Consider the following 18411-nt stretch of genomic DNA (forward strand, 5'->3'; position numbering starts at 1 on the left):
CGGGAGCTGTAGTCCGCCTCCCCGCCACCGGCACCGCTGGCGCGGGGCACGCCGGGAGTCGTAGTCGGCGCCGAGCGCGCGGTGTGGGCGGTGCCGCGCGGCCATTGGGCGGGGCGCGGCGGAGGGGGCGGGGCCCGCGGGGGCTCGCGCGGTGCCGTCAGTTCCGGCCGCCCCGCCGTTCTCTTTGGTGTTTGCCCTGTGCCGCCGGTCCCGCCCGGCCCATGGACTGAGCGCCCCCGCCCCGGCCCAGGCCGCGCCCAGCGCAGGTGAGGGGAGCGCCGCGCCGGGGGCTGTGGGGGAAAAGGGGGCGGCCGCGGGGCTCCATTTCCCACCACCCCACCCCCCGCCCCCCCACCACCACCACCACCGCTCCAGCACACAGCGCGGGGGCTCGCCCTGCCGCCGCTCCCGGGCCGTGCCCGCGGCCGCACCGCGATGGGCCCGCGGCGCGCCGCGGGCGGTGACAGCGCCGGCTCGGGGCCCGGAGCGGGGAGGGCTCGCTGCCTTCTCTCTGCCCGAAATGCTTTGCCCGCCCGGCGGCGGCGGCGGCGGCGGCGCCGGGTCGGGGCCCCCGGGGAGGGGCTCGGCCATCGCATCCGCGGGTGCCGGAGCCCAACCCGCAGGGTCCGACCCGGCCGTGCGGGGCTGCTGGGGCAGGAGGGGCGGCGGCGGAGCAGGGATTCCCCAGGGGCAGCCTCCCCCTGAGCTCTGCCAGCACCGGCTTTCCCACCCCCCTCAACCCCGTGCCCACCGGGTCTCGCAGCCCCCGCTGCCCCGGGATCGCTGCTCCCCGTTTCCTGGGCGCTGCACGAGTTTTTCAGGAGGCGTGAAGCAACAAGTCCCTTTTAAACCTTTCCACTGGCTCTGTCTGTGCTCGAGGTTTGCCGGGTTTGGGTTGTCCATCCCAGGGCATGCTGTGCTTGGTACTGTCAGATCCATTTTTGTGGTGTATTCATCTGTTGGGTACTTTTGTCATTGCTTTTCTGGCAGGTTTAAGGCAAACCTGGGAGGAACATCCCTTGGAATGTCAATGAAGCCTAGGTGTATATATATATATAGCAGTGAAATAAAATATCTAAATGAAGCCTGTTGTCTGCTTTTGGAAGAGTATATTTATAAAATCTTGTATCCTCTAACTAGAAAATGCAAGTACTGCATCATTCCCTCACTGAAGCTGATAGAAATGTGGGGCTTTTAATATTAGGGGCCATTAAGAACTTTTCTAATGATGCAGCTACAGCTGTGATGTAGCAGAATGATCTCTGTTTGTCTGATGATTATCTCACATGTGCAACAAATTTGTTCAAACTTTTACAGAGATATTCACTGGAAATCTGTTACGTCTCAATGAGAATTTAAAGACCCAATGGGCCGAGTTTTTTACTATATTTTCTATTTTCTGATGTTGGATCAGAATCTTATTTCCAAACTCTTCTTAAAGGATGTATACAAGAAACAATTCTTTTTTTATATTGTTGTTTTAAGCAGCTGCTGTTTCTTTGTTCAGAGTTTTTCTCATGAATCATGTTTACACTATCAGTACAAGTCAGTCAGAATATGAGGTGTTTTGTGGCAAAACACAACATAAGTTGAAGTAAACTTGGGATTATGTGACTTTACAAAGTCAGAGCAAAACTGGAAACTGCTGTGTGCCTTTCAGATCTTCCTGAGGAACAGCAGCTTTATTCTGCAGACATAGGAGCTTTCACAAAGCCCTTTTTCTGATTGCTTTGTCCAGGATCCCTGCCAGGGTCAGTGGTTTCGTTGAGGTGTTGAAGATGCCCTGGGACAGGAGATCTCATGTTGGCTCTCAGCAGTGTCAGTGGGGTTTGTGACCTGTTCTGCTGCAGGGAAAAAACCAACACAGACCATTCCATGTTTTGTCACAGCATTAACTGAGCTAAAGTATCAGTTTACTGTTCATTCATGATATCACTTCCTGGTTTATGGTTTTGCATGATGTTTGGAACTGTCTGTTTTATGTGCTAGTTTCCTCTTTTCCTTTAGCTTTTACTTTCAAATTTTGGGCTTTTGTTTTCCTATTAATAATCCATGTCTCAGCTCCCAAACTACTTTGCATAACATTTAGTGTTTGTGCCCTCACCAAAAAGAGCAGCATCTTTTTCTACAGTCAGTGTTGCCTTTGAGATGGACTTTTGTCTTGCTCAAATATAGTACAAAAAGATTTATCTAAGAAGGAAACATTGGTCAACCAGTGTTTTACATTTTGTGTAAATAGCCTTAAGTCTGTAAAAGTTATTCTTTTTTTAATTGATTTGTAGTGAGTATTTAGACTTTCCAGTTGTAAATAGATGCTCTTAAACACTGTTTCAGCAGCTTGAGAATTTTATGCTGTATCTTGCAAAGCTACCCCTGATGGGGGGTTTTCAAAGGTGTTTCAGGTAACAAAGCATCTGAACAAACCTAGAATTTGTGGAAATTTGTTCTTCGTGCCTCAAAATAGTCGAGTGTGGGACAAAAGAGACTCAGCCACCACACTGGAGTATTTAAAACTCCTTTAGAAAATGGGAGGAGAGAGGGAATCGTTCTCACCACTGTTTTGTCTGGGAGTGAACACTGATGCGTTCCCAGCCTGCAAACAGGGGAGAAGATGCTGTTCCCTCGTGGGTCTGTGTGTGGGGTGCCCCTGAGTTGTGGTGGGAGCTGGGCTGTCACTGTCCCCAGCTCCGGGCTGTCCTGCCTGGCTGGAGAGTGCTGCATTGGGAGCCACCAGTGATGGGGGGCCAGAGGGTCAGTGCTGTGTGTTCCACACCCCCTTCAGCCCCTTGAGTCCTGCCAGCCCCCTCAGGGCACCCACATCCTTTGGCAGGGGTAGGCTTGGGGTTCGTGTTCTGGTTGAAATGGGGATAAATGAACTTTCCTGCTTGAGACCAGTTTGCTGGTGGTGAGGAACAAGGAAGGTGCCTTGCTCTGGCTGCCAAGGACCAGTGACTGCTCAGGTGCAGTGTCGTGGAGCATTTGCTCTTCAGAGAGGAATTAGTGCTTCATTCAACATCTCATTTCCTATAGCTAAACCTGCTTCTTGGATGTTGTCTGTGACGTGATTTTTGGTTGGTGACGTCAGGAAGCCCTTGTAATTTGAATTTGATGGTTGTATCTGGCATTTGTTCTGTTTCTCAGCCTGCTCTGCCCTGGTTCCATCCAAGCCCTCTCTGGCTGGCACTGGTGGGGCAGGAGTGAGTGTGTGCACACGGGGTGGGAATGGTGGGCACACCTGGTTCCTGACAGAGGCACAGTGGGAGTGTTGGAACCTGCAGCCTTCTGAGTCTGTGCCTCCTGAAGAACAGGACACCTTTCTGTGTGCTGGTCCTGACAGTGAATAAAACCTTTGAGGATTTAGTCTCTTGTATTTTCAAGTGGTTTCTCAGAGCTCAGAGCCAGTCTGTGGCAGGACCCACGTGAGATCCTGTGCTGCCAAACCTGTTGTCTTACAACAACAAGGCCGTTGTGTCCCTCCAGTAGGAGACAGAAACGTGCCAGGTGCACACAAGTGGGTTCAGTCCTGGGAATCCAGGCTGGGAGGGACTCAGGGAGTGAAGTGATCCCTCCATCCCTCTGTGGTGTTGGGTCTGCCAGCCTCATCCTCCGTGGATGTCTGTCAATGCCCTGAAGCTTGCCACCAGTGGATCCCCTCTATCACCCAATGCAGGGCAATTCATTGCCACCATTACTATCAGAAGGTGTTTTCTTGATGCACTTTTAAGCCTCTTACCCCTGGTTCTGTCACTTTAACCGTGAAGAACAGATTATTCTTTTCCACTCCAAAAACCTTGTAAGCACGTGAACTGCTCGTTGTCAGTCCCCTGCCAGCCCTCTCCTCTTCAGCATATACAAGTTCAGATCCTTTAGTACTTAGACCCTTACAGGTTATACTTCTCTGAAGCTGAGTTTTGGGCGTTTCCTACTCTGGTTTTGCTGAGGGGGTCCCCACGTGGGTGCAGAGCTCCAGCTGAGGGCTCAGTGCCTGCATATGGAGCAGGACTGGTACAGACCTTGCTCAGGCTGGGTCTCCACTGCTGCACCTCGGGATGGTGATGGCTTTCCCCAGAGCAGCCTGGGAGCATCACCTTGTGTTGGGAAGTGCTGTTGGCTGTAGCTCTTCTCCACTGTGGTGTGCCCATGGTGGTGTCTGGGCTGTGGGTATCAGCAGGCAGTGCCTGCCCAGTACCTGTTGCTTGCTCTGTTGCTTGCTCCTTCTGGAGCCTGGCAGGGCCAGCAGGGATGGCTGGTGGAGAAAATTCCATTGGCTTTGTGCAACTTGGTCTTGATCCTGCCTGTGAGTATAATCCATTTCCTTGCTTTCCAGACGCTTAGTTAACCTCCAGAAAACCTTCTAGAGGAGAAGTTGAACCAATAGGACTGTGATCCTCTTGTCTTCCTTCCTCACTCTCCAGTTACAAACAGCCACTGTGGTGCCTGCTGCTTCAGGCTCTGCATCCTCAGGTTCCACAGGGCTCCTCCAGGGGAACTGGGCAGAGTTCTGGGAGTCGCTGGAGGAGTTGGAAATGCCTGTCTGAAGTAAATTCAAGAGCTCTGTCCTCCTTTCACCTCACTGAGGAGTGAGATCTCCCCCATTTTGTGGCTGTAGTGATGCTGCTGGCATCCGCAAGCACTTGGCTTAGGCATGGAAAAGAAGGATTAAACACTTTGTGCTATATTTGTAAGCAGAATAAAATAGGTTTTGATTTCCATTTAGAGCAGTCCATGCAGTGACAGGTTTCATATGCAGTACTGAGATAATTTTATTCTGAAATGGTTTAGCTAGGTTGATTTTTTTATATGCCTATTTATGAGTGAAATCATTAGATGGGAAATGTAGCCAAAAGGTAGAATTTGTATCAGATTTTTGCAGTTAATAGCTGCCAGAGTTTCTTGGGTTAGTGGCTTGCTTTTGGTTTGGCTTTGTGAATTAAGGTCTGGGTCTAATTTTGGGAGCTGATCTCTAAGGCTGTGAGGAAGAAGGTTGACTTCCATAGAACTGGAAGCCTCACTGCAGAAAGAAAATTGGCAAGTGACTCTTATAATTCTGCAAGAGCACTATTGTGAGATTCCACTGTTTGGGTGAGAAACATCACTTGGGGTTGGGGAAAGAGCAATGAAGATTCTTGGATCAGGTTGGAAACTGTTTGGAAAAGCATCTCCCTTGAGCAGCCTGTCAGTGGGAAGGGTCCTGCGAGTTCTCATCATCAAATGGATGAGGGTGAGAGATTTGCTACAGGAGCTTTTTTTGGCTTTAGGAAGCAAAATTCTAACTCTGTGTTTTTTCTTTTAGGCATTCTCCATCATAAATATCCTATTCAGAACTAAGTCCAAATCTTCACTCTCTGGATCTCCTAAAGGTACTGGAAACTTACTTAAAACATTAAAGTTTCTTACCTTTTGTTTACATCACACTGAAGAAACCACAAGTTGTGGCAAAACATGATTATCCGCAGGAAGTGTTTGTTTTTTTGTTTGGTCCTCTGGCTTCCATCTGCAATTCCTGTGAGAATTCTAACACAAAAAAAGCCCTAAGAAAACTTTTATCTGAAAATGCTGTCTTCTTGCTTTTATACAGGAAGATTTTTATTTCTTTTTGGCTGTGTGGACTGAGGCTACACTCACATCTTTGTGCATTTCTTTGGTTACCTTAGTGATGTCTGAACTCTGCATTTTAATGTATTCAGAATTTCTGGGAACGTTCCAGGCGTTGATGCACCAAAAGAAAATAAAAATCTAAAAACAAGTGGGGAGAGCAGTCCTCTGTCATCTGGAAATCCATCTAGGTAGAGCAGTGGCCATAGGTCACTGAGTGGTTTGATGGCAGCCGCCACAGCAGCAGGAGAACCTTCTGGTGCAACACTGTTTCGGGAACACTTGAAATACTCTTGGATGAGTTAGGGAAATGTAATGGTGCGAGGCTGGGAAGGGAGCAAGTTGGGTGATTAGCTGCTGCCTCAGATGGTGTGAATGAAACATTAGTTCTTTTCCCCTCTCTTTGGATGGTTGAGTGGGTTTGAGTTCTAGCAATGCCTCAAGTGTTGTGTAGGGATCAGTTACTTAGACCAGGATTTGTCTTCAGAAGTTTGGAGCAGCTCACCCCTGATTACAGGGAAAAATCTCCTGGAATTCTGGCATCTTTGTTCTTTTGACCACTGAAACAGTCTTTATGAGTTGTTAGCTTCAACTTTCTAGGTATGGTGCTTTTTTCTTGGATAGTTATGATTTTTATAAGCCTGCTATAGAGTAAAGGGCATATTCCTGTGTAAAAGCACTGTAAACCCTTTCAGAATCCCCAGATAACCTGGAATTAAATCTGCAGTTTTGGAGAGTGAGTTCTTTTACTGAGTGAAATACTTCCCACAAATCAACTACAGCATCAACTTCACAGGTAGCTGAAAAATACAAACTACACTCCAGTTTGTTTTGTCAGACTGTTCTTTGAGGTTACTTGCCAAAATGTGAGCTAAGTGTTTTTAAAAAGAAAGCATAATATATATTTGTATATATAATCTTGGAAGGTATAACCTTGTAAGCTACTTCCTAGTGTCTGAAATTGTCAGAAATTTGTAGAGTGGAATATCAGTGTTTCACAAGATGGTTTTAATGCCTACTTTGCCTTGGTTCTACCTGAATTCAGTGTACTCAACTCTGAAATAGTTCTGAATTGCTGATAACTTACAGGGTGCAGAGGCAACTTTTGATCTCAGTGTAGAAACGTGAGGTTGGTGAAGGAGTAAGAAACATGATGATGAGGTAGCAATTTGTGTAGAAACAAGCCTTACATTTTCTTAGGTTAAAAATGATACATTTATTGGAAGAGTTCTGTTTTCATTACAATTCCGTTCCCTCCCTGATCACAAGTTTCTGTTCAGCTGTGGTGAAAGCCTGGTGTGGCCAGGTACTGGATGTGCTGGGGATAACCCCTAGCAGCAGAGTCTGCCACAGCTTCCAGGTGTTTGTTCCCAGTAAGGGTGGAGCTGACTGATTCCTTAACTTTTGTGTTTGTTAGGCGGTGCAGCTTTTCCTGCCTCCGCCGTTTGCAGTCCTGGGAAGGAGCACTCACAGGATCCTGTTGAACCTCTGTTCTTTCTCCCTAAGCTCCTGGCTGCAGAGCCAGGTGTTGCTGGGGTGGTTTTGCTCCTCAAAGCCTGGCTGTGCCTGTGCTGGGGGTGTGTGTTCTGCACAGTGGGTGGCACTGGGACATCGGGCAGGTGCCCAACCGAGCTGAGCTTCGCTCTCAGCGCTTGGTTCCTGGAGAGCCTGGGTGCCTTTTGGATCCCAGAGGATCTGTGAGGGCTGAATGGATTTTTCCATTTGGTTTGGAGTCTGTGGGAGGGCTCATGGTGGTTCCCAGTGAGAGGTACTTCCAGCCCTTCTCCAGGCCCCTGCAGCCTGTGTGGGTGTGACCCAGCGGCCACTTTGCCGGGCTGGGCACGTGGGCTCTGCCCTGAGCAGGTTTGGGCTACGGACACTGCAGTTCTCTGGTCTGGTGGGCAGATGTGCACAGCTCAAGTCTGTTCCTAACTGGAGCAGATTCCAAACCCTTATTGTCTGAGGCAGTAGGATGTGAGCTCAAGTCCCCACAGGTTTTGGTGGATAAGGGCTGAATTGTGTCCTGGAGGTGTTTGCAGAGGAGCTGTCCCAGGCCGAGCACCGTGGGCTGTGAGTCCTGCTGGGAGCTGGGCAGTGTCTGACCTGTGTCTGAGCTTCTCAGGGACTCGGCCCTAAATAGAGAAAGCAAACTGTACTGTCCTTGTTGGGGACTTCTCTCCTTGGGAAAGAAAATTCCTGGGGATTGCACAGTGCTCCTCTCTGCATCGTCTGACTGGAAACCACTCTCACCTAAGTGTTCTGAAACCTGCCTCCCTAAAACCAGGCGATGGCAGGTATGGGAAGGGTAGTGCCTTGCTGTAAAAGCAAACTGCTTGGAGACAGTTTTCTGAAAGGAATGCCAGACTTCCTTTCCAGCATGATCTGAAACATCCTGATGTTCCTGACTTCAAAATAACAACTTTTGGTGGTGTCTTCTCAAAACGGGTGGGTTAGAAACTGTAAGTTCAGTTACTTGGGAGGACGTTGCACTTCAGCAGGAAAGGAGAATTCACTTTTTTTTATTGCACTGCCAGACTTTGTTATAGTCTTTCCCAGGCAATTATTATTGTTGTGTTATGTTTGAAAATTTTCAGTGTTTCTAGTGATGCTTGTGGGAATGAAACTTAATGATTATAAAGTTATTACCCTGGAGTCTTATTCTAAATACTCTTCCTCTTTGTCTTAGGATTTCTTAGTTTTCCTTTAGGCAGACTCCCTAGTGTCCTGCATTATAACTATGAGTGTCCTTTAGGCACACTCATAGTTATAATGCACCCAGTGTGTAACTGCTGCAAATTTAGTAGTCCAATATAGGATTTGTTTTGACTATAATCTACATATGTGTTTTCTGGACTAATGAGATCTGAACTATTTTTGCTCTCTAGTAAAAACAAAGTTATCCAGGTGGTAATATGATAAGTCTGACATGTTTATGATATTTTTTTCCAAAATAAAAATATTCCAGATGGTAGATTTGTTGGTGTATCTGTTGTTTCCCAGTAGCTTCTTACCTCTTATTTAATAAATAATTAAATCTTTCCACCCATGAATGTATTAATCTGGGGTCCCCTCATAGGCTTTTTTCGTCAGTAACTAGCTAAAAACTTCCCTCTGACTCATTGCTGCTCCTCTCACATTTGGAAGTCCATTCACAGGTTCAGAATTTGAAGCTCACAGAGCACTAGTGGAGTTGTGTTGCCACTAATAGCTCCCTGGTGGTAGCTGGAGCAGTGATTTCTCCTTTTCACCTATCAATTATGAAAGAATGAACCTCTGCTTGCTGCCCTAATCAAATCTGTAGGTGACCAGTATGTGTGCATGTGCCAGTGCCTTTGTGTGTAAAATGGATTTACTTGGCTGTAAAATGTATTTTTAACAAATAAATTGATACGTGGCTCGTAAGTGGATATGGGCAGCTGACCTGTTCGTGTCTATTTAGGTTCCACTGGCTGAGCATGAAGATAATGTTGCATCCATGTGTAAGAGAAATCTAATACTAATTTGTCAGTGGAGGAAGGGTCTGTCACAGCCCTGCACACGGACTGGGGTGCCCCTGGTGCTCCGAGGGGGGTTTTCCTACATGGCCATAGATGCCCCTGAGCACTTCCAACACTTGTTTATAGTGCTGCAAGGCCAAGTGACTCTAAATTGATGCTTGAACTGTGACTGAGGCATGTCCTGACTTAAATAGAAGTAACCTTCAGAATACATGTAGCTGACACAGTTTATGATCTCTTGCACCTTTACTTTTCCCAGCCAGAGCCACTGCGGCGTTTCCTGCTGCACACCAGCTCTCTCCCCTCAGAAGTGGCTCAGCATTCTTGGTATCCAGGGGAAAACTCTGTGATTATAGTTAAAGGATGCATGCTCTAAAATAGCTGTTTTGTAAAGACTACATTTATTGCTTGCCCTCCAAGTGGAAAAGTTCAGCTTCAAATGGAAGAATGCATGAAATGTCATTTGTCCATGGAAACTTATACACTTTTTTCAGTGTATAAGCTGTGGCTATGTGTGTAGGTAACTGGATTTGCTTTGTAAGTGGATTCAGTGGTGAGGAAAAGAGATGGACAGTAATGAACAAGCATAAATAAAGCTTCTATACTACTCTTTTATAAATGCAAGAGGTGTTAAGCTTACACGACAGGGCGTATAGATGGAACTGCTGTTAAAACTGGATGTGTGAGTGACCTACTGCAGACAAAATGGAAACAGTGGATGGTGGAACACTTCTCCTTTTGCTGATGGAGGAATAATTTCAGTAGATTGTTAGAGAATGCTAAATATTTGGCATCATCTTTTTTTCATCTTTATGTTTTAGGTCAGCAATTTGTCTTCCCCACACGGAGTTTGTCTGCGTTCAAAGCTGTTTGCCTACAGTAATCTGCTCTGGTTGGAAGTGAACATGTCTCAAGTTCAGATTCAGAATCCTTCTGCTGCCCTTGCAGGGAGCCAAATATTGAATAAAACCCCAGCTCTTTCACAGCCTTTGAGTATTCCTTCTACTACCAGTTCTTTGCCCTCTGAAAATGCAGGCAGACCTATCCAAAACTCTGCTTTGCCCTCTGCTTCAGTTACATCCACCAATGCAGCTGCAGGTAAGAATGAGTGTCAATAACTGTATATATTCTTAGTGTTTATAGTCTTTCTATGTAGGCATATATATATGTATATGTGTATATATATGTATATGTATATATATATGTATATGTATATATATATGTATATGTATATATATAGGTGTATATGTGTATATATATGTATATGTGTATATATATATATATACACATATATATGCCTATATAATATATATAGAGAGAGTATATAGGCATATATATATATATTCTATATATATAGTATATAGGCATAATATACTTCTGATGTCTTGCACCTACACATACTTTAAAAATAATATTTATCCAACTGCAGTAGCTTGTTATTCTCTCTCCCTATAGAATGAAATCTGTTTGAGACAGGTAGAAGCATACTTTTCCACAAGGTTCTAATAATTAATTGATAAGTTTGGAATAGTAAAGAATATTTTAAATTGTGTGGCATTTAATTTTTGAAATATTGCTATCCATCTTTTCTACCAATAGCTTGTTTTAAATATAAAAAAGTGTTGTTTGAAATAATTTGTTTAGTTCTATTATCTCTAGTTCTTTTATGGCCAGTTTAATGATAAATATATTATGCTGATAAAATACAGTAGAGTGAATAAAAGGTAATAAATAAAAAATAGCTAGTAGGGCAAAATAGGATTAGGAAAAAGAAATTAACTGATTTTTTGAAATTATTCAAGGCAAATGACCCTGATAGATACTCAGAAGATTTGCTCCTTGAAATGTACCACATAAGATACCATCTGAATGTGGGAATTCTAACTCCTTACTTCTGGCTTGCATTAGAACGTTGAATTTAATGATGCTCCTTTTGGGCACCAGCACTGCTTGGAAATCCTGAAGGTCAGGAGCTTGTTACCAGCTTGGCCAGTGATCAGAACTGGCTATTCCAGCAGATCCTTGCTGGGAAGTGGTGTACTGGAGGCAACTGAATGCTAAGCCACTGAGATTTCTTTTTTTTTAATTGAAATAGATAGTAGAGTTCACAGTTACCTGTTCATTTCTCTGATTTTATGTAATCTTTCAGCTCCTTCAAACATGGCAAACCCCAAAGAGAAAACCCCCATGTGTCTTGTGAATGAGTTAGCCCGTTTCAACAAGATTCAGCCCGAGTATAAGCTTTTGAGTGAGCAAGGTCCAGCTCACTCCAAGGTAAATCTTCACATGGGTTTCCTGTTGCTGCCACTCATACTCTTTCACTTCCAGGAGTGGAAAGGCCGAGTGTGTGCTCTTGGTGCAAGGTAATCCAGAGTCATGGAGAGGAACGGGAAGCCCCCGGAGTACCGACAGTAGGGCAGTGTGCAGCTGTTACTGGGGGACTGAACAGCTGGTTTCCCAAAGTGTCCCTTGAGCTCCAAGGTGTGAAGGAGGCAAGCTGGCATGTACAAAAAATACCAGTCAGAACATCTGTTCGATTGTGTTTTCATCCTGATTGGAATTAATTAAGTAAATTACCAGGGAGACCTTGGCTTGCCGTTTGTCTGATTAATTTGTCAAAATTTCGGGCGATGTATATCCTTCCTAATCCCACATACTTTGCTTGTAATCAAATAGACTTGTGTTCACCTGTGAGCATGTAGAAGCTTTTATGCTGCAATGTGAACTTAACTGTCTTCAGAGTATTAAAGCAGGAGTGGAGTTACGTGGCACTCAGAATGGTAGCTTCCAGGCTGCTGTTCAGTGGTGTGGGCACAGCAGCTCTCCCGGGGCTGTCACCTCTCCACATGTGGTGCTTGGGGTTTCTAGCCTGTCTGATCTCATGCAGGAGAGTTGCCAGCTACAGTTGGTGTGAAATTCTTAGTTCAGTCATCAGGGAAATCCTGTTGGTGCCCAACGTGTTGGAAATCTGGAGATGACATGGGAGTTAAGGAGAGCTTGAATTACCGTATTCTCAACTTGTGCATCCACTGAAAGACTCATTGTTTTGGGTGAGAGGGTCTCATAAATTGTGTGAATTCTGAAGCAGCTCCTAACAAAGTTCCTGTCTCTGGTTTTGAGGTGTTTACAGTGCAGCTGACTCTTGGGGACCAGCACTGGGAAGCTGAAGGAACTAGTATTAAAAAAGCGCAACACGCAGCAGCTGCCAAAGCTTTGGAAGGGACAAAATTCCCCAAGCCTACGGCTCGTCCCTCCCGTAGTGAAGGCAAGAATCCAGGTATATGCCACAACAAACTGCTTTAAAAAAAAGTGTACGTAGGGAGAATACACCTTTCTGCTTTTGGTATGTATTGAAGTTGCATCAGGATGAATAAAAACTGTGATTCTGCCTATTTAACAATGGCAGTTGCCAGGTCTTGTGAGAACTTCATCTTGATTTAGTCTGTGATTGTCGTAGGTGACATGGTAAATATCATCACAGAAGCAAGTTAAATGTGTAGTTTTTTCCATCAAGTCATTCAGGCTTGAAGAACCTGCTGCTTGACTTACTGTTTTGTATCGTAACACTTAGGGAAATCCTGGAAAAGATGTTTATCCTAATCCTAAAAAAACCACACTAATTAAAAAAAGAAGAAAAAAAATCCTCATATGAGGAATTTTGGTCATAGCAAGGAATAATCTTTTGTGTGGGCAGATGAATGTGTTACATAATTCTGGAGAATAATTCAAAAGCTGGACAATAAAGATGTCTTTGGAAATGTTTAATTTCAAAAAACCCCAAAATATAATGTGGGAGATTAGATCAGAACATTGGCATTTGCTTAATTTGTACTTCTTTAAAGATAAATGTATATTGATTCAGATGAAAGCATTTAAGTTGTAGGTTTTTATGTTTAGTGAACTTCTTATGTTATTAAGGTTGCTCCTAAGACCTGTTTAAGATGTCAAATTCTGTATGTACTGTCTTCACATCTCAGCTACACATGAGTGTAACTCAGTCCCTGCAGTCCAGAGCCTGGGACAGCATCAGTGTGTTCAGCTGTGTTTGCCATCACCTAAATTCCTTCTTTAGAAAGACTTTGTACAGTGAGCAGTGAAAATACTGAAACTAGCAGTAACTTATTTTGTCTGTGCACCTGTTCCATAATTTAGTTTTCTTTTGGCAATCACCTTACACCAACCCCCTTGTACAGCAGTACACACTGATTTCTGAGCCAGAAAGACAGACAGCATGACACTTACTGACTCCTTTCTCCAGTGAGAATGGACAGAGAGTCAGTTCTTCATCCCCATGATACTGAGAGAAATATTTTAGCTCTCAGGAGCAATTTACCTGCCTTTTGCCAAGGCCAGTTGCAATTTCAAAATGAGGAGTCATAAAAAACATTCTTAGGTCATTGGGTACAGAGAAATATTTGATTCTCAGTAAACAAGAAACACAGAAGGAATGTAGCATATCTGGTAATTTAAAAGGACTTTTTGTAGAAGAGGAGCTTCTTTTCTGCAGACCACATTGTTAGATATGCTGTGAACATAAGTAAATTAGCAGCTTTAGAAATTTAAAGCAAAATAAAAAAAAACCAAACAACAAAATAAAACCAAAACAAGCCCCCAGCAAATGCACTTTTTTGTAACAGGATTTGTCACAACTGCTGATTTAGTGTACATCAGATAGACTTATTCTCTTTGTGTTCATTAGCAGTTCTGTTTGGAATTCAGTCATTTCAGATATTGCATGTGGCAAAACTTAAGCTCATTTTTCCGTGCTGTGAGACAGCATGAGAGCTTAGGTTGTCTCTGTTCCTTGGGACAGCTGGCCAACCCTTCCTGTTCCTTTTCCTTCAGACAGTGTAACCCCCACAGTGGAGTTGAATGCACTGTGCATGAAGCTGGGGAAGAAGCCCATGTACAAGCCCATCGATCCGTACACGGGGATGAGATCCACCTACAACTACACCATGCGGGGTGGCACCTACCCCCCACGGTACGTGCACGGGGTTCTCCTGCCCTGGAACCTCTGCTCTCACCTCCCCAGGCTCTGCTGCTGCCTCCTAAGACTGGCTGTGTCACCCTCAGAGGGACACTCAGCTGAAGCAGAGCCAGCCTATGAGGCCAGGGGGTTGGAGAAGGACACCCACTAATGTCCGTAATTTGTCTTATTTCCAGTGGTTTGTTGTATTGCAAGGGAGCCAGGCCAAATGTTGAAGTGTTTTTGAGGGCACTCAGGCATAGCCAGCTTCACTAAGCAAATACCTAAATGTTTCTTGCATTCCCTTTCTGTGCAAAAGCAAAAGTGAAGAAAACAATTCGATGTTCTTTCTGAAACTATTTAAATTAAAGCTTCAGTTTAAAGAATTTTATATGGGCATAGAAACGTAGAATTCAAAACTGACTGGCCTGGTAAGTCTATAAAAGTGCAGTTATGTTGTCTTTGTGTTGTACTTGGTCAGAAATGTGTTCCTATTGTAAAACAAGGAATGTTGATATTTGCTTCAAAGGTTTCTCCCTAAATTCGTTTAGACTCCAAATCAAGATGGGGCTTTTTAATCCTAATGCTTCAGTGCCAAGTTATGGTTCCTGATATCCAAGAGATTCACCCACATCTAACGTAGGTGTCTGTTTACTTTTTAGGCCAAACCTTCTGCTTATTTACCTCTCCCTTTGCAGGTACTTTTACCCTTTTCCTGTCGGGCCCTTACTTTACCAAGTGGAGCTTTCAATTGGAGGGCAGCAGTTTCATGGGAAAGGAAGAACAAGACAAGCTGCTAAACATGATGCAGCTGCTAAAGCACTGAAAGTTCTGCAGAATGAGCCCTTGCCTGAGAAACCAGAGGTGGGAATTAGTCTTAGTGTTTTAAGCATAATTTGCTAAGATAAACTGAGATATTATTGTAGAATTTTTTCTTTATTGAGAGGAAAAGGACAGTTGGGAAATTTAATTCTGTGCAGTAGTGGGGGACCTTCTTATGTCAATAGAAACACTGATTTAAAGCATAAATTTCTATGGAACTAGAGTTTTCCCAGATGAAGCTTTGTTAATTCTTTTACTGTCATATTTTTTCACAGCAATGCTCTAGACCTCTGTCAGATATGAGCACTGGAAGCATAGATAGGAATTAATATCTAACCAGGTACAGATCATACACAAACTTCTGAAGATGTGTATAAATGGGCAACATAAAAATCAGTCATGGATTTTACTTCCTGGGCAAAATTCCTACATGATTTTGGAAAGAACCATGGGAGTTCTAAAAGAGCAGGAAGTTCATGGAAGTAGTAAACTCATACACACATTTTGATTTGAATGTAGGAACTCGATTTGTATCCCTTCATATATTTATGGCTACCCAGCACTTTCCATTCCAATACCCTGTTATTGCTTTTTTTGTGCTTTTTTGTTAAGTGGCTTTAGGCAGCAGGTCTCACTGTGGGCACAGGAGTCACTCAGCTCCTGGGCTGGCTGAGAGCCTGCACAGCTCCCTGTGTTTGGCTGCCTTGGCCAAAGACAGAACTAGTAACTTGCAAGGTGGGGAGTGGGAGAACATGCTGGACATGGGGTCTGGCTGTGTGCTGAGAAAGAAGGAAAATGAGGAATTGGGCAAGAAGGTAATAAGGGGTCTCAGACTGAGAAAATAAAAATAGCTGGAAACTGCCGGGAATGGCAGAGCAAGAGGCTTGAGGACACGTGGTGTGAAGCCAAGGGACTTGGAGTTAACTCTGAGTGTGTGTGTGAGAGAGCATTGCCAGGTAATTGGGCAAAAGCACTGGCTCAGGAAGAGGCCTGGGAGGTGCTGGGGGAGGTGATTTGGGTAAGGGAATGCAGTTTATTGGATGATGGAGGCCATTAGGGATTACAGATGCTGTTGGGGAGAAGGGAGTGGTGCTGGGAACAGGAACTGAGAGAGTGGGGGTGAGCTCTGTGCTGAAATCTGAACTGGGATAGGCAGAGTGTGGGCAGGGGCCAGCTGGGCTTTGTGCAGGAGAGGCCAAGGCAGAGGAGGATGTGCCCCTTCAGTGCAGGGAACCCTAAATTCCAGAGTTATTGTTGTTCTGTGCCAGTGGTGCAGAACATTCTCTCTTTGCACCCACCCTGTAAAAGACAACCTGCTCTCATCAGCTGTTTTGCCCCTCAGGGAGCCCAGGTCTGTGCCAGACCCAGGGAGCAACTCTGCAGGAAGTCATGGGCTCACATGTCACTGGATTGTTTTATGTTCCCTGTTTTAGAAATGCTTCTGTGCAAGTGACTTTCTGAAAATTTATAGAGTTGTGTTTAAAAGGTGGGTAATGTGAGGTCTTCAGAACAAGCTCTGCCGTTGTTTTCCATGACCACATCCCCTGTTCTGTGGGATGTCTTGTTTGGTGTGAGGGCTGTGAATCCAGGGGTAAAGGGAGATTGCAAGAAGGGAGAATTATTTTCTTAATAAAACAGGACCTGAATGGTGTCTGAACCCTGAGAAACCTGCATTTGTGATTTTGTTTTTCAATTTATGTTTGATTTAGTCTGCAAAAGGAACAGTAGGAAATGCAGCTTAGGGAGAGGAGAGCAGGCCTTGGAACAGGGGGTGCTGGTTTATAACAAGCACTCAGATAAATCAGGTCTTCATTTAAAGTTTGGTACTTAAATTCATTAATACTTGTGGCTTTCAGATATTGTAGTTTTAGAAATGTCTGAGGGAATTGTTTCTGTATCAGCATTTTGTACTAGACAAGATGAAGGTAGAATAAGGAAGGTTTTGGTGCTAAGTGAGCCCTGTTCATTCCTGCATCCAGTGAGAAAAGGATCTGGAAGATACAGGGGTGTGAAGTCATGAGAGATGCTATTAAAATGCCTGTGTACAAGGGAGGCAAATTAGGGTTTCTCAAGCAGATATAATCCTGATACTTCCTACCAGTCATTTGATGTTGCCAGTCATTGTCTTTTTAAATGTAGTTATTTCTGTGTGTTCTGTTTGTGTGTGTGTGTTTGTGTAAACAGAATATTCTGAAGTTTGAACTCTTGTGTTTTGAGGGGGGGTAATTTTGTACATTTTTTTATTATTATTATTTTTCATCACAAATGTTTGTTTTTATGTGATTTTACTCTTGTATTTTTAAATTAGAAAATATTCAATGATTAATAACAGTTGGGCTTAATGATCACAAAGGTCTTTTCCAACCTAAACGATCCTGTGGTTCTAAGATATCATTGAATAAAATGATTAGACTTTAAGGGTAAGAATGACCATTTCCCACACCTACTTGGGCTGCAAATCTAGAAGCAAGTGGCAGGAAAAAAGTGTAGTGATATTAGCCCTCAGCTGGACCAAGCCCTGCCTGAAGAACCCAATGTCATATTTGACATGGATTGGGACACAGTGGTGAAGGTGCAGGACAGGGTGACTTGGCAGAGCCAAAGAGACAGACCTGATACAATACTGATTGAAAGCTTAGGAATACAGAGAGCTGGGCTTCCTAGCATGAATTTGGGACAGCAATTCTGACTTTGGCCTCAAAATCCTAAACCCAGAATTGCTTCTGTGTTTGTTGCCAACTTATGTCAGCTCCTCTTTATCCCCTGAACTTGGAAGAGCAGACTCGGGCTGGGGCTGTGGTTGATCAGGGCAGTTCTGCTCAGCACCTTCCCAGGGGTGCAGCACTGGCTCACAGGGAGTCTTGAGGAAGGGCACATGGAAGGAGTTCTGGAAGGGGTCAAATCCTTCCTAACGGAGTATAGTATTTGTGTAACTTGCTTGAGATTTTTTAATATTGCTTTTGTTTCCTTTTGTGACTGGTTTTCACTTGTTAGAGGTGGGTTTGAACAATGTGATGAGAGCTAGGAGTGGTAAATGCTAGTATTTGAGGTCTTGTCCTGATTTAGAGGTGCAGATTCGTTGGAGAGTTTAGTCTATGCACACATGCAAACTACTTCAAAAGCAAACCTGAGCCATCACCTGCCTGGAGATGTGTAAGGAAAAGAAGAGAGCATGTGTGTATGGTTAGTTTTGATTTATAGAATAAACTGATCCAGAACTGAACTAGAGGCAGAATAACCAGTAAAACAGCTACAGACTGTTAATTGTTATTTTACTATTAATTTACTCTTTTTAGATAAAGGTATTGAAGAAAAGAACCTGTGTTTTGCACTGTGCATAGGCTTGGAATATGTCAAGAATATACAGCGTAATAGAGCAAATAATTCTGTTCTATTTATTTGTGTTCTCTTGAAAGAGTGTTAAGTGGCAAAATTTAATCCAGTAAAGAGAAGTCTGGGTCATCTTAGTAAAGAAAAATGTTGGAATTCAAAAAACTAGAATATAGCTAAAACTACAAGAAGTGGAAA

The 18411-nt window shown here is 44.2% G+C and overlaps 1 protein-coding gene across 5 annotated transcripts in view; it reads left to right on the forward strand.

Annotated features, from left to right (window-relative positions):
- Positions 1-144: 144 nt before the first annotated feature.
- The window catches only part of STAU1 (staufen double-stranded RNA binding protein 1), a 29431-nt gene continuing 11164 nt past the window's right edge, over positions 145-18411 (forward strand). For 4 of the 5 annotated variants that reach the window (XM_027645954.1, XM_027645956.1, XM_027645958.1 and 1 more), the window contains exons 1-7: positions 145-266; positions 5294-5360; positions 9914-10190; positions 11242-11366; positions 12213-12369; positions 13938-14076; positions 14760-14925. In XM_027645954.1, coding sequence (XP_027501755.1) covers positions 9998-10190; positions 11242-11366; positions 12213-12369; positions 13938-14076; positions 14760-14925 — 780 coding nt within the window. In that variant the 5' untranslated portion in view covers positions 145-266; positions 5294-5360; positions 9914-9997. The remainder of the gene's footprint in view (positions 267-5293; positions 5361-9913; positions 10191-11241; positions 11367-12212; positions 12370-13937; positions 14077-14759; positions 14926-18411) is intronic. The other variant, XM_027645955.1, reaches the window with a different exon arrangement.

The sequence above is a fragment of the Corapipo altera genome, unplaced genomic scaffold, assembly GCF_003945725.1.
Source record: "Corapipo altera isolate COAL_440 unplaced genomic scaffold, ASM394572v1 64, whole genome shotgun sequence".
Taxonomy (NCBI): domain Eukaryota; kingdom Metazoa; phylum Chordata; class Aves; order Passeriformes; family Pipridae; genus Corapipo; species Corapipo altera.